The 15,716-nt window shown below is 39.6% G+C and overlaps 1 protein-coding gene across 1 annotated transcript; it reads right to left on the bottom strand.

The window, feature by feature from the left end:
• Positions 1-9,368: 9,368 nt before the first annotated feature.
• Positions 9,369-11,800, bottom strand: LOC111340154 (uncharacterized). Its single transcript, XM_088731253.1, has 2 exons — positions 10,549-11,800; positions 9,369-10,132 (listed from the first exon to the last, which is right to left on the bottom strand). The coding sequence occupies exons 1-2, from the start codon at positions 11,798-11,800 to the stop codon at positions 10,128-10,130; spliced, it is 1,257 nt and encodes a 418-aa protein (XP_088587379.1). The 3' UTR covers positions 9,369-10,127.
• Between the last annotated feature and the right edge of the window lie 3,916 nt (positions 11,801-15,716).

A 15,716-nucleotide genomic window follows, 5' to 3' on the forward strand; every position in this document is an offset into this window, starting at 1 on the left:
TGCATGTTTAATGAGTTCTCTGGGAACTAAGTTCCTGTGTCAACCAATCAGATTTGGTTTGCAAAATGGACTTTGCTCTATAGGAACTAAGTTCCTCAATAAACCAATGACATGGAGGAATACATGACATGACATTTCTAAATTAAGGTTTGCCTATTTTATTTATGTCAACACTAAATAGAGCAGACAACAATGTTACACTTTGGAAATGAGTCGAATACACGATGGTCTATATACACAGCAACAAAAAGGCATCTGATACTATACAATTCTGTAAAAAATGCCACAATGGTTTTTCCGCGCTTTTTACCAGCGCTAATACATAATCTTACTAGTAGTTTTCTTGTGTAGTATCGCTAAGTATTTTTACAAGTTGTACCGTAATTTGACGAGCCCGCAGGGCGTGTGAAAATACAAAAAAGGAGTAAAAATACTCCGCGATACTACGCGAAAAAACAGCTAATAAGTTATTTATTATCCAACATGCCAAACTGTTATCTATGTTGTTCAGTGCAGGTGAATTTCGCGGATATTTGTTTATGGGGAATGCGTGACAGAAGTATGCGAAGCGGTACCATACTGACGCGTTGTTTTGTTGCTGTTTCTATTTTCTTCAATGAATTAAAGGAAGAAATTTCCTGGACGTCGAGCTGTTCTTCTTCGTTTGATTCATCTAGTAAACTTGGATCTATATTTGCCAGCCATTCTGACTCTTCGTCGTCAGATATTTGATTCAAATTGTCTGCCGTTTTGTTTTTCGTCATTTAACTACAAATCCACCATTCTTCGCTTGCGCGATGCGAGAAAATCTGTTTAACCGATACTGTAGATTACAAATACCGGGTGACATTTGTACACAACCAATCATTTTCTAACATTTTCAACGCTGTAGTGTATGTATAAAGGGCAGAAATTTCCTCTCCTACGATTCAAATGCGTTGTTTATTTTGTTTCGGAAAAGTATTTTGCTACGCTTCAATGATTTCGTCTCGGATTGGTAAAAAACTGACAGGTGTATTCAAGCGTGGAAATGAACTTACAGTCGCGAAATGAGATGAAATCGGCGTTGAGTTTTTCGTTTTCCTCTTCTCTCTCGGGAGTTAAAAAATCCATTCCCAAAGGAAAATTAGGCAGATCTTCATCGGCTTATTCGCTTGTTGCCATGTCTAGTCTAACATTTTTATGGAAGTTTTAGCCGGTTTTTAATGAGAAATGCCGAAGTCACTCGCGCGAAAAACAAAGTGTCGCGAGGCATTTGACATCACTAGCGTGAATCAGTGGGAAGCACGCTCGTGCAATGATTGAGTTTGATTGCACGACTCTTACAAGCTATGTTATGATAAGCAACATAAACCGGTCCAAAAACTTACCGCAAGAGCAACATTACCAGGGGAGACTGTTTTGACTTGTGTACATCACCATTTCAAAATGTACTTGACATTAAAGGTAACTTAGTTTCTGAATGAGCCAATCAGATCTCAAATTAACAAATGGTAAACACCACAGCGTACACTATTGAGTTATGGATGCACGCGGGAGGTTGCTAAGCACGAAAGAAGCGTAAGAGTCGCTCGAGGCGATAGCCGAGAGCGACTCTAGCTTCTTGAGTGCTTAGCAAACCTCCCAAGTGCATCCATAACTCAATAGTGTACGCTGTGGTGTTTACCATTTGTTTTATAACATAACATTGATACATTGTAGCTAAAGAGTTCCCGTTTATTTAACAAATCTTACGCGACCAGAAAAAACAAGCGCGCGCGGAAAAATAGTCTTTGCATTTGCTCACGTCAGCAGCGTACACCCATGGGCAAATGGGGGACGCTAAATTGACCAATCAGAGCGCGCGCTTTACTTTGGTTATGTTATAATACAATTTTCATGAGGTCTTTGGGAACTAAGTTCCTGTGTCAACCAATCATATTTGGTATCGAACAACAACAAACATATGAAACATATGAGTGAACTGCGGTTATGAGACGTATATAAGAACGATCCTTCGCAGTAAAGCACTATTTGAGCAATAGTGGAAATCAGACCTGAAAAAAATTTCAGGCCTGTACGGGATTCGAACCACTGACCTCTGCGATACTAGTGCAGCGCTCTACCAATTGAGCTAACAAGCCAACTGGGAGCAGGCCACCAAATTAATTCGATATAAACCCGTAGATGATAAATCGAACAACAACAAACATATGAAACATATGAGTGAACTGCGGTTATGAGACGTATATAAGAACGATCCTTCGCAGTAAAGCACTATTTGAGCAATAGTGGAAATCAGAATTAATTCGAATTAATTTGGTGGCCTGAATTAATATCGAATTAATTTGGTGGCCTGCTCCCAGTTGGCTTGTTAGCTCAATTGGTAGAGCGCTGCACTAGTATCGCAGAGGTCAGTGGTTCGAATCCCGTACAGGCCTGAAATTTTTTTCAGGTCTGATTTCCACTATTGCTCAAATAGTGCTTTACTGCGAAGGATCGTTCTTATATACGTCTCATAACCGCAGTTCACTCATATATATACATATTTGGTATGTAATATCAACTTTGTTCTTTAGGAACTAAGTTCCTCAACAAACCAATAACATGGAAGAATATATGACATGTCATTTCTAAACTTTAAGGTTTGCCTGTTTTATTCAGGTGAATACTAAATAGAACAGACAACAATTAACGATTGGTTCATACGTCAGCGTGCGTTCATCGAGATATGAAGCACGCGGGAAGTTTCGAGAGCACGAAAGATGCCGAAGACTTGCTCGAGGCGTATTACCGTGAGTGATTTTGCCGCGCTTTTTATCAGCGCCGATATAGTTAAAAAGCGATCATATGAGTAATGTCTATCCGGCGGTTTTCATGTCAAAATTAACTTGCCAATTCTCTTCTTTCGTTGTACAAAACTTTGTACCGGCAATGATAAAGAATATACAATCGAATTAAACAGTTTATAACATAGTTGGTGAAATTTTGCATCCGAATTCCGACGCGAATAACGGACAACACTATCTTAGAAGTGTTTGTTCAGTGAAGCGATCGTGACGGCGCTGATGCCGAGTCCCGTTTCCCGTTGTTTTTCTCTTTTTCTACCTCAGTTAAGAACTCTAGTCAATGGGAAAAGGTCGCAAAATTGTCTTCGTTTTGGGATTGGTGGGCCGAGGCTGTATTTTTATTCATTATTGTCGCGAAATATAATATTTTTCTCCGTGTTCACAAATTCGCCGCTCGCGCAAAAAAAAATTTCTGGCGAAGCCATTTGCGCGCGCCAACAGCGTGCGCTATCGAGATCTGGAGCACGCTTACAGATACTGAGTTTGATTGCGCAGCTCTGCTATATGTTAGAAATTCAATTTATAACATAGCTAGTAGATTTGTCTAATCAAAAGCGCGAGCGTGCTTCATATTCCTATCGTGCACGCTCATGACGTCAGCAAACAAGCCCCTCGAGAAAAAAAATTTTTTCGCGCAAGTGACTTTTGATCATTGAGTCAGTTTGCTAGACATAACGTCTCGTAGTCACGTTCGACGCACTAAAAACTACTATAAAACGAATACAAGAATTGTAAAAACGTGTAAAATGGTATATAAAAAGTCACTTGTAAAAATGTAGCGGAATTCCAAATCGATTTCGATCAATTACGATCCTCATCAGTAGTACTCCGCCATGTTTAAAATACTCATAAATAATTGTTCATATAAGTGACTCTGAAATGTCCACACTTCTTCCAGGCTTCATGTAAGCGGTCATGATGTATCAATCACAGCTCGTGGGATTTGAAAAAAGTTCCATTCGTTCTTGGAGTTCATAAGCGAGTCTTCGTTCACATTATTTATCCTCACTCCTTCAGTTATTTGTCTCAGCATCGCGTCATTGTGATAAACCCCCGTCACATCCATTCGGAACTGCTTTACCTCTCTATTGTGTTTCTCTTTACAGTGTTTCCACAATGCAGATCGTTCTTCCTTATTGTTAAGTGATTTCGTATGCTCTTTCCCTCTGGTATACGCGCTCCTGGCTGTTTCCCCTACGTATACGCTGTTACACTGGATACACTTAATCTCATACGTCACACTTTCTCTATCACACGGTCCTTTTCCACCTGTGCTACACACTGGGCAGTCTTCTCGTCCACACTGTCGCGGTTTAAATGGGTCGGACTTTTGGAGTAGTCGTTTAATGGCGATTCCGGCTTTCTCCACCACTTTAATATTGAAACCTTGCTGCTTTATTTCTGTCTGGTATTCCTTCCGTAACCGTGAGTTGGGCGTAGCTGGTACAAAAATTACTGATTCATTCCCGCCGCGTTTGTACCAGTTGGATTTCCTTTCGCTCTTTTCCTTTTCTCGTTCCACCTTTCTCCACTCCTTGGGTCGATGTAACGGTCTTTCTCCTTTTCGCTCAGCTCTTTGTCTCGCTCTAAAAGCTTTGAGGGCCGAATCTACAACCTCATATCTGAATTTCTTGCTGTACCCCGAGTATTGCATTCTCAGGACCATCTCGTTAACATTCTCTACTACTCGTTCCCATGGTAACAATCTGCTACAGTTAAGTAAGACCCGAAGGACTTCTTACATACATACATACTTTATTTATTCCAGAAGCAGATGATAACTATTATATACAAATAAAACTAAAAAGAAAATACTTCTAGAAAAGGAAGTTAAGAGGTTATCCCTGTGTAAAAACTCCCTTAAAAGAAAAGACAAAATATAAATCAAAATCATTACAATCAAATATTTAAGTACGATTTAAGTTTAGATTTAAAATGCTGAAAGCTGTCAGCTTCCACTATATCACCCGGTAACTCATTCCATAATTTGACAATCCTAATAAAAAAAGAATTTTTGTAACAATTAAGTCTAGCTGGTTTAATATAGAGTTTGTATTGATGATTTGCTCTCGTAGACCGAATCGTGGCAATATCAAAGAAGTCTTCAAAATTTAAATGATAAAAACCAAAAACTATCTTATAACATTCGACTAAAGATAAGTAAGTTCTACGGTCAGAGAGAGTGGGCCATTTTAGCAGTTTGCATCGGTCTTCATAGGACATTTCTCCTTTGCGTTGATTTAAAGCGAGTCTTGAGGCTCTTCGCTGTACATTTTCAAGGGTATGGATGTCCTTAACAAGGTAAGGACACCAAACAGGTACCGCATATTCCAAGATTGGCCGTACCAGAGACATGTACAGCATAGAAAAAACATTTGTGTTAGCGGTGCCTACTGAGCGTTTAATGGAACCTAAAACTTTGTTCGCTTTATTGACAGTGATACTTATGTGATGGCCCCATGAAAGATCTCTAGTTAGTGTGACACCGAGATCTTTAAAATTAGTCACATCTTTCAGGGGCTTTTCTAAGAAATAATTAGTTACCGACTTATCGCGTAAATGCGTAATTCGCATAGATTCGCATTTGTCTGCGTTGAAACGTAGCTGCCACTTACGAGCCCATGCGCTAAGATTATTAAGATCATCCTGAAGAAGCTGACTATCTTTTATAGGGTCAATTATCTCTCTGTAGATCTTCGTGTCGTCTGCATATAGTTTCACTGTAGATGATAGGAATTCAGATATGTCATTAATATACAATAAAAACAATAGGGGCCCGAGAATGGTTCCCTGTGGAGTTCCGGAGGTAACGCACGACCAATCAGAATAAGATCCCCTAACGACTACACGTTGTTTGCGCCCCACCAAAAAATGTCTCAGCCAGTTGAGTAAACATTCGTCGATGCCGCTACATTTCAATTTTAAAAGCAGTCGCTCATGAGGAACGCTGTCAAAGGCTTTGGCAAGATCCAGAAAAACAACATCGGTAGGAGTGGATGAATTACGGGATTTCGCCCAGTCATTAAACGTTGATAACATTTGAGTTGTAGTAGATCTTCCTCGTAAAAAGCCAAATTGGTTGCTATTGATAAAGTCGATTTCGCGCCAGAAATTCTTGGGTCAGGACTGTTCTCTTTGTACTCCAGCTTACGGCAGACCTAGCATGTATGACTGTCTTAGAAGCCATGCTCTTGGAATAAAACTCATACATGATCACTGAGGCTGAGGCTTTCTCGTCCTGCCTGTCTGTCTCTTCCCCTTTTGTTTCCATCCACACCTTCAAGTCAAGGATAGGTAGCTTTCCGTCCTGGTGTTTAGAGGGGTAATCTATTTCGAGTTGTATTGACGGGTGTATGTCGTTTCCTATCTGTTTTATCAATGTCATAGTCCTCTCATCGTCACTGATTCCTTGATCCTCAGCTACGGATCTCTCATCCATGTGAGTTTTTCCATCCTTGTACCTCATCCCAACTGGTGTTGCTTGCACAGCCATGTTGATGTCATCCACGTACCGTTTGTTCATTTTCATAACGATGGCCATCGTTATGAAAATGAACAAACGGTACGTGGATGACATCAACATGGCTGTGCAAGCAACACCAGTTGGGATGAGGTACAAGGATGGAAAAACTCACATGGATGAGAGATCCGTAGCTGAGGATCAAGGAATCAGTGACGATGAGAGGACTATGACATTGATAAAACAGATAGGAAACGACATACACCCGTCAATACAACTCGAAATAGATTACCCCTCTAAACACCAGGACGGAAAGCTACCTATCCTTGACTTGAAGGTGTGGATGGAAACAAAAGGGGAAGAGACAGACAGGCAGGACGAGAAAGCCTCAGCCTCAGTGATCATGTATGAGTTTTATTCCAAGAGCATGGCTTCTAAGACAGTCATACATGCTAGGTCTGCCGTAAGCTGGAGTACAAAGAGAACAGTCCTGACCCAAGAAGTCCTTCGGGTCTTACTTAACTGTAGCAGATTGTTACCATGGGAACGAGTAGTAGAGAATGTTAACGAGATGGTCCTGAGAATGCAATACTCGGGGTACAGCAAGAAATTCAGATATGAGGTTGTAGATTCGGCCCTCAAAGCTTTTAGAGCGAGACAAAGAGCTGAGCGAAAAGGAGAAAGACCGTTACATCGACCCAAGGAGTGGAGAAAGGTGGAACGAGAAAAGGAAAAGAGCGAAAGGAAATCCAACTGGTACAAACGCGGCGGGAATGAATCAGTAATTTTTGTACCAGCTACGCCCAACTCACGGTTACGGAAGGAATACCAGACAGAAATAAAGCAGCAAGGTTTCAATATTAAAGTGGTGGAGAAAGCCGGAATCGCCATTAAACGACTACTCCAAAAGTCCGACCCATTTAAACCGCGACAGTGTGGACGAGAAGACTGCCCAGTGTGTAGCACAGGTGGAAAAGGACCGTGTGATAGAGAAAGTGTGACGTATGAGATTAAGTGTATCCAGTGTAACAGCGTATACGTAGGGGAAACAGCCAGGAGCGCGTATACCAGAGGGAAAGAGCATACGAAATCACTTAACAATAAGGAAGAACGATCTGCATTGTGGAAACACTGTAAAGAGAAACACAATAGAGAGGTAAAGCAGTTCCGAATGGATGTGACGGGGGTTTATCACAATGACGCGATGCTGAGACAAATAACTGAAGGAGTGAGGATAAATAATGTGAACGAAGACTCGCTTATGAACTCCAAGAACGAATGGAACTTTTTTCAAATCCCACGAGCTGTGATTGATACATCATGACCGCTTACATGAAGCCTGGAAGAAGTGTGGACATTTCAGAGTCACTTATATGAACAATTATTTATGAGTATTTTAAACATGGCGGAGTACTACTGATGAGGATCGTAATTGATCGAAATCGATTTGGAATTCCGCTACATTTTTACAAGTGACTTTTTATATACCATTTTACACGTTTTTACAATTCTTGTATTCGTTTTATAGTAGTTTTTAGTGCGTCGAACGTGACTACGAGACGTTATGTCTAGCAAACTGACTCAATTATCGAACACGTTCCTGGCCTCGGCCCACAAAATTTCATCACGACTTTTGATCAGCCTTTTTCATTAAAAAATGGGGAAAACTTCCGTAAAAAAGTTAAACTAGACATGGCAAAGAGCGAACAAGCCGATAAAGATCTGCCTACTTTTTCATAGGGAATGGATTTAACTTTCGATAAAGAACCCAGAGAAAGGGAAAACAAAACAATCGACGGTTTCATCTTGTTTCCCAACTCTAACTTCATTTCCACACATGAATTCACCTGTCACTTTTGACCAATCTGAGACAAGATCATTGAAGCATAGCGAAATACTTTTCCGAAACAAAATAAACAACACATTGAAGCGTGGAAGAGGGAATTTCTGCCCATTATACAAAAACTACAGCGTTGAAAATGTTATAAAACAATTGGTTCATACGTAAGCTGTGCGTTCATCGAGATATGAAGCACTTGGGAAGTTTGGAGAGCACTCAAGAAGCTAAAGTTGCTCTCGGCTACGCCTCGAGCAACTCTTCGGCATCTTTCGTGCTCTCCAAACTTCCCGCGTGCTTCATATCTCGATGAACGCACGCTGACGTATGAACCAATCGTTAATTGTTGTCTGTTCTATTTAGAATCGCATAGCTTAAAGTAAACACGCGCTCTGATTGGTCAATACGTCAACCGGAAGAGAGGGTATTTAGCGTGGAATCGCACTAACGCATAAAGCGATATTGCTGAAGTGAGTCGCGAGCAATAATTATTGTTACGAACGTAAAAACGTAAATACAACTAGTGCTATGGAAATATGAACAAATATGAACAAATTTATAGAAAACGAATGTCTTCCAAATTTTGAATTGAAATTGAAATTTTTAGAAAATTGGAGGAAACCACTCACGCTCAAAAGTACGAGAAAACGCATAGAAAAAAAATCAAAATGCCAGAGACGAGGGAAGAAAGCCAAACGACAGTTCTCGCCGAGGAAAACCAAACAAGCGTTACTAAAGAAAACCAAAACAAGTATCAATGCCGAAAAAGGTCAAGCATCTTTTCCCGAAATCCAAACTATTGTAGCCTATACAGACGACGAACTGGCCTCTTTTAGATACAACATGGTTTCAAAAAACACTAGACGGCAAATTCACTAATTCGAGTGGTCGCAAAACTGTCATCCAAGCGCTCAGTGATGATTTCGACCCAGTGGAGATATCAGAGCTCACTGGCCACTCCAATCCGGAATCCATATCCAGCTACAGCCATAATCCTCCGGAAAACAGCGGCGAATGTCGAATAAGTTGGCCGCTTTCAAACCACGCCAAGCACGACAACTACCAACGGCTATTTAAGTCATGTTCTGTAAAACGACAGATATAAGCAAGTATTTGGAAAGTTATAGCCTTCTATACACCGAATGCAAATATGGCGCTTTTGAATTGCCATTGTTCTGGCCAACTCGAAAGCGTACGCTCCTTTGGTCACTGTGCACATTTTACTTTAGACTCATTCATGTAATTTACTGTTTCTTATATATTCTGACTTTTGTAATCTATGGCAATCTCTGCTGTAACCTCTTGAACAAATCACTGTAAAGTTCTCGTGGTAAAACAATTCCTATCATTCTTGAAGCTTTTTTAATCATAGCCGTCAATCAAAGCAGAAAAGTCATCTCAAGAAACCGCGTAAACTTGAGGTAAAAAAATTAATATAAAAAAAAACGCAAACAGCCCGAAGCGCGAGAAAACGTAAGTGACCAAGTCGCGATTGTTTTTGGTTTGTATCTGATTGGTTGAAATTATATTAAAACTGGGTTTGTCACCAGGTGGATACATTAAAAAATATTTGAAAATACAAATTAAGTTACATTGGTGGTTAAAAGCGTTTCTGAAATTAGTAATAATAAAAATGTTCCCGACGTTTCGGTTGCAATTACAGACCTTCTTCAGAGGAAGTGAAAGAAAAAATTTATGCATAAGCGCAGATATAAACAAGACGTTGAATCTTAATTAGCGTCTTGTTTATAGCTGCGCATTTCTAACAATCAAATTGCACTACGAGGAAATTTATATCAAAACTAATATATTTACATCTAATCTGGTTATTTTATAAAGCCTAATAAAGGTAAACCTTTTCCTTGTTGATGCAATAAAATTAAAAATAAAAAAAAGACGTTAATTGTCTAGTTTCTTCGGTAATAAAAAATTCTGACTTGAATCACCATATTGTTCGTTTCTCGGCGTGTCTTCATAGGTTTATTGTCGATGCACTCAGGTTCTACTCTGAAAAGTACAAGATTAATTAGGGATTTAAATCTAAAAATTTAAAGGTTTACAGAATGTAGGTGGATTTTCTAGTAGTGGTGAAAATATTGGTAAAGAGAGATGGTCTAACCGATAGGAAAGAGGAAAAAAAAAAAGAGAAAAATAGAAAGACACAGATGAAGGAGAGAAGGAAGGAGAAAGAGTTAGGAATGAAGAGATTGGCGTACAGATCTATGGATAAGTAAATAAATAAACGAATGAATAAATAAATAGATAAGTGGATGAATTAATAAATGAATGACGAGAAAAATGAGCAAATGGACAATAAAAGAGGAAAAAAAAAACGAAAGTGGCAGAACAAAAAAAGTCATCGCCTCAATTGTCAAGGATTTGAATAAAGCAGGGATGGAAAAGAAAATTAAGAACATGCCTACCAATAGCTTTCCTTCTCATCTCCCTCACAAGAATCTCGCATTGTTCTGTCCAGTTGTACTTCTGTCCATAAAATGCCCGCAGTCTCTGCATCTCGTTTAGACGGTTTCCTCTCTCCTTTTTACGGACACTCTTGATCGCCTTTGACCAGATTTCGGGTTTATCGGAGTTAACTACACAGAGTTCTCCAAATTCTAGCTTCTGCAACGCTTTCGAAAAGCCTGAGTTACGGCCAGCAAGGACAGGCAAACCAGCGGATAAGGCCTCAAGGGCAGTGAGTCCAAATCCTTCTGTTCTTGAGGGCATGATAACCAGATCCATACGACGAAACAGCTGTTTTAATAGATTTCTATCCTTGACATATTCTTTGACAGACAGTTGGTTTTCAGAAATGCCATGCTTGAGAATCTTCGCTGCAACTTCGTCTTGCTTTCCTGGAGCCGCTCCAACAAATGTGAGATGATAGGAATCGTTTTTCAGCTCAGGACTTGCAAACGCCTCAGCCGCAATATCGTAGCCTTTCAGTGTGAAGTCCTCGTCATCACCACGCCCAAACATCAGGACCTGAAACACGTCATTCTCGTTTGGCGACTGCTTTACATCGGTTAGATTTTCCATGATTCCCGGTGTAAATTCTACAACATCTTGCTCTTTGTCAAAAGAGCGTAGATGATTAGAGTAGAAACCCTTCAATTCGGGCCCAACTGGCATGACAAGGTCAGCCATTTTACAGAGACTAACCTCATGCTCGTTCTTTTTCTCACCTTGTTCAACAGCTTTCGGATAGTCCTTGTACATACCGAGTTTTTCTTGAGCAGTGTGCACCACTTGGACCCACTTGCAGTCATGAGATTCCTTAATAATCTGAGCTTGTCGACCAAGCTTCACACCATGACCAATTACAACATCAATTTCAAGGTCTTTCGGTGGACAAAATAATTCTTCTTGGGGACTGCATGCCTCACGTTGCTTTGCCTTGACAATAGTGACGCCATGTTTTCCAGCTTCTGTTTTTTCTTCCTCTCCACATGCAAAGCTAGGGACAAGGAAAGTGACTTGAACTTGGGGATGTTTTGCTAAATGAATGGCAAGTTCCCTGTTGAAAGTCGACAATCCACCTTTCAGTGAATTCCACTCGTCTGCCAAGATTGTGACTTTCAAAACTTCGCTTGAGCAAATACTTGGATCTGTTACTTCAGGTGCTTGCGGTGAGGGAAAAGTTGTGCTGAATTCCGGCCCAACCTGAAATAACATAACCCAGTTAATTATGTAAAAAAGGTTTGTGCTTGTTCATCGTGGTAAAGTGCACTAACAATAAAATACTATCGTTTGTCCGTTTGACCGCATTGTGAGATAAACGATAACACTTTATTATTATTATAACCGAGTTATGGAAACGTGTAATAAATGTCTCATTAGACGTTTTGTCATGTAGTATCGCTGAGTATTTTTGCGAGTTTTGCCGTATTTTGACGAGCCCGTAGGGCGTGTCAAAATACAAATATGGGGTAAAATACTCAGCGATACCACACAACAAAACATCTAATAAGAGATTTATTATACAACGCGCCAAATTGTTATTTCAGTGCGGGCGAATTTCGTGGATATTTCTGGAGTACGAATATCGCGTGATATTCGTCCTCGTCTCGCGCGTTGTTTGTACTCTACGAAGCACAGTTGGATAATAAATAAATCTTATTAGACGTTTTGTTGTGTAGTATCGCTGAGTATTTTTACGAGTTGTGCCGTTGACCAGATTTCGGGTTTATCGGAGTTAACTACACAGAGTTCTCCAAATTCTAGCTTCTGCAACGCTTTCGAAAAGCCTGAGTTACGGCCAGCAAGGACAGGCAAACCAGCGGATAAGGCCTCAAGGGCAGTGAGTCCAAATCCTTCTGTTCTTGAGGGCATGATAACCAGATCCATACGACGAAACAGCTGTTTTAATAGATTTCTATCCTTGACATATTCTTTGACAGACAGTTGGTTTTCAGAAATGCCATGCTTGAGAATCTTCGCTGCAACTTCGTCTTGCTTTCCTTTGGAAATGGATTTTTTTAACTCCCGAGAGAGAAGAGGAAAACAAAAAACTCAACGCCGATTTCATCTCATTTCGCAACTGTAAGTTCATTTCCACGCATGAATACACCTGTGAGTTTTTGACCAATCCGAGACAAGATCATTGAAGCGTAGCAAAATACTTTTCCGAAACAAAATAAACAACGCATTTGAATCGTAGGAGAGGATATTTCTGCCCTTTATACATACACTACAGCGTTGAAAATGTTAGAAAACGATTGGTTGAGTACATATGTCACCCGGTATTTGTAATCTACACTATCGGTTAAACAGATTTTCTCGCATCACGCAAGCGAAGAATGGTGGATTTGTAATTAAAGGCAGAAAAACAAAACGGCAGACAATTTGAATCAAATATCCGACGACGAAGAGTCAGAATGGCTGGCAAATATAAATCCAAGTTTACTAGATGAATCAAACGAAGAAGAACAGCTCGACATCCAGGAAATTTCTTCCTTTAATTCATTGAAGAAAATAGAAACAGGAACAAAACAACGCGCCAGTATGGTACCGCTTCGCATACGTCTGTCACGCATTCCCCGTAAATAAATATCCGCGAAATTCACCCGCACTGAACAACATAGATAACAGTTTGGCGTGTTGGATAAGAAATAACTTATTAGCCGTTTTTTTGCATAGTATCGCTGAAAATTTTTACTCCTTTTTAGAATTTTCACACGCCCTGCGGGCTCGTCAAATTACGGTACAACTTGTAAAAATACTTAGTGATACTACACAAGAAAACTTCTAATAAGATTATGTATTAGCGCTGGTAAAAAGCGCAGCAAAACCCTTGTGGCATTTTTTACAGAATTGTATAGTATCAGATGCCTTTTCTTTGCCGTGTAGACCATCGTGTATTCGACTCCTACCAAAGTGTAACATTGTTGTCTGCTCTATTCAGTGTTGACATGAATAAAACAGGCACACCTTAATTTAGAAATGTCATGTCATGTATTCTTCCATGTCATTGGTTTATTGAGGAACTTAGTTCCTATAGAGCAAAGTCCATTTTGCAAACCAAATCTGATTGGTTGACACAGGAACTTAGTTCCCAGAGAACTCATTAAAAATGCATTTGAGATCTGATTGGCCCATTCAGGAACTAAGATACCTCAAATGTCAAGTACATTTTTAAATGGTGAAGTACAGTTTTAAATGGGGATGTGTAACAAATGAAATCATCTGGTCAAAACTATGTTAAAACGATTAAAATAATGAGGAAGATAATTCGTTGCAGTCACTTAAATTAGTGCAATCTATACTCTGTCTAAAATTCATTTCAGTTGAAACTTTTACTTCATCAACAAAACTAAACTTAAACTTAATCCAATTCCATGGTTTCATCACTGAGTGTCATTTTGAATGCAGTAGTTTATCACAATGAAGAATATAATAACTGGTCCCCATTAATCTTTCAAACTTTGAGTATTTTAAACATGTATGTGAACATTCACACATTCAGTCTAGTTAAGTAGATACATACATACATCTTTATTTAATGGGGGCAACATATTAACTCACATAAGTTTTCTAACATAGGGCCCTCAACATATATACACAGTACATATTTTACAATTACAATTAATTTTACATTACAGATTTTGATATAATTCATGCACACAAACAAAATATAGTACGACATTCATAAAAAACACGAATCAGTTTGAATAGCAATTACAATCTAGTAAAAAATGGCAATCATGACAAAAAAGTTTCTCTAAATGCAATATGCGTGCAAGCTTGTTCGTGAAAAATAGGCAGAGTTTGCACTTGATTGTAGTGAGGATGGTGTTGAGTGAGATGGGTAGTACAGAGGAGGAAGCAAGTTGCTTGAGATGCATCTCAAGACCATTTAAAAGAGTAGCGACTGAGTAGGCGAAGGTGCGCTAATTACCAGAGTTGGTGCGAGGTTTAGGGAGAGATAGATTGCAAGATGCTGCACCTCTTGATGAGTACCAGGTTTGCACAGAAGATGGAAAGCTAAAGCTGTGCCGTAAACAAGATGGAGAGTCAGGATTCAGAAGAATGGAAAAAAGAAGTTGTAGCTTTCTGCATTTGATGACATTGATGATTGGAATCCAGTAAGTCTAGAAAAAAGGGAGACTGATGGAACAGAAAAGTCAGCATTCAGAATGATGCGAGCAGCTCACTTCTGGCAACGCGGAAGGCAGAGAAGAGAATCCTTGGAGCACAACCCCCAGAATGTAGAGCAGTATGCAAGTTGACTAGGGATACAAGAGTTGTAAGAAAGAAGAGAACTGTGAAAATCCAAGAAAGGAGAAATCCTCCTGAGAAGGGAAAGTCAACTATTTAGTGTTTTGCTGAGGCGATCTACATGCTGGTCCCAGGTGAGTTGATCATCCAGTGATACGCCAAGTATCTTAGCTGAGTTAACTTACTCAATGACATTACCATTCACAGAGACGTTAAGATCAGGGCTTTGGAGATGTCATACCCTTTGCCTAGTGGTCACTTGCATAGATTTTGTTTTGGCCACATTGAGCGCCATCCGGTTTAAATTGGCCCAACAACACACATCTGCAGAGAGTTGATTGTGTGTGTGTGATTGTAGTTGACAAGTTTATCCCTAAACTATTTTGTCCTCACTCATATACATGTATGTTTATTTAAGTTGTACAGCAAAATTTAGGCTTAAGTAGGGGTTGAAAAATAGCTTGCACTTACATTCAATCTTATCAACATGAAGTTGCGAGAGGTTGTTGCAAATTTGATGAGAACATAATCACAGCTAGGAGGGTTAATTCCCACCTTGAGATGTTTACATGGCAATTGTGACTCTGGCAGACAAGGTTACCCTACCCAGCAGACCAGGTAGCCTGCCTAGGTGGGTTATCCCACCAATCATGTAAATGTTATCAACTCAGAGATTACATATACAGATGGGTTATTCCATTACTACCTGCATTTCCTTACTAACCTAGGATCCCTCACCTCCATGCAAATAGGCTTTTCTCAATTATAGATCGTGAAAATAAAAATTTTTTCACAGTTTTTGGCCTCCAAGGAAATTCAGTTTTCACACCTCATTTTAGGGCATGTCAATGTGGTTATGCCAACTATCAATGAA

Source organism: Stylophora pistillata, chromosome 8 (assembly GCF_964205215.1).
Source record: "Stylophora pistillata chromosome 8, jaStyPist1.2, whole genome shotgun sequence".
NCBI classification, from domain to species: domain Eukaryota; kingdom Metazoa; phylum Cnidaria; class Anthozoa; order Scleractinia; family Pocilloporidae; genus Stylophora; species Stylophora pistillata.

Coding starts and splice junctions, on each gene's coding strand:
- LOC111340154 (XM_088731253.1), bottom strand. CDS start 11,800: ATGTTATTTCAGGTTGGGCCGGAATTCAGCACAACTTTTCCCTCACCG.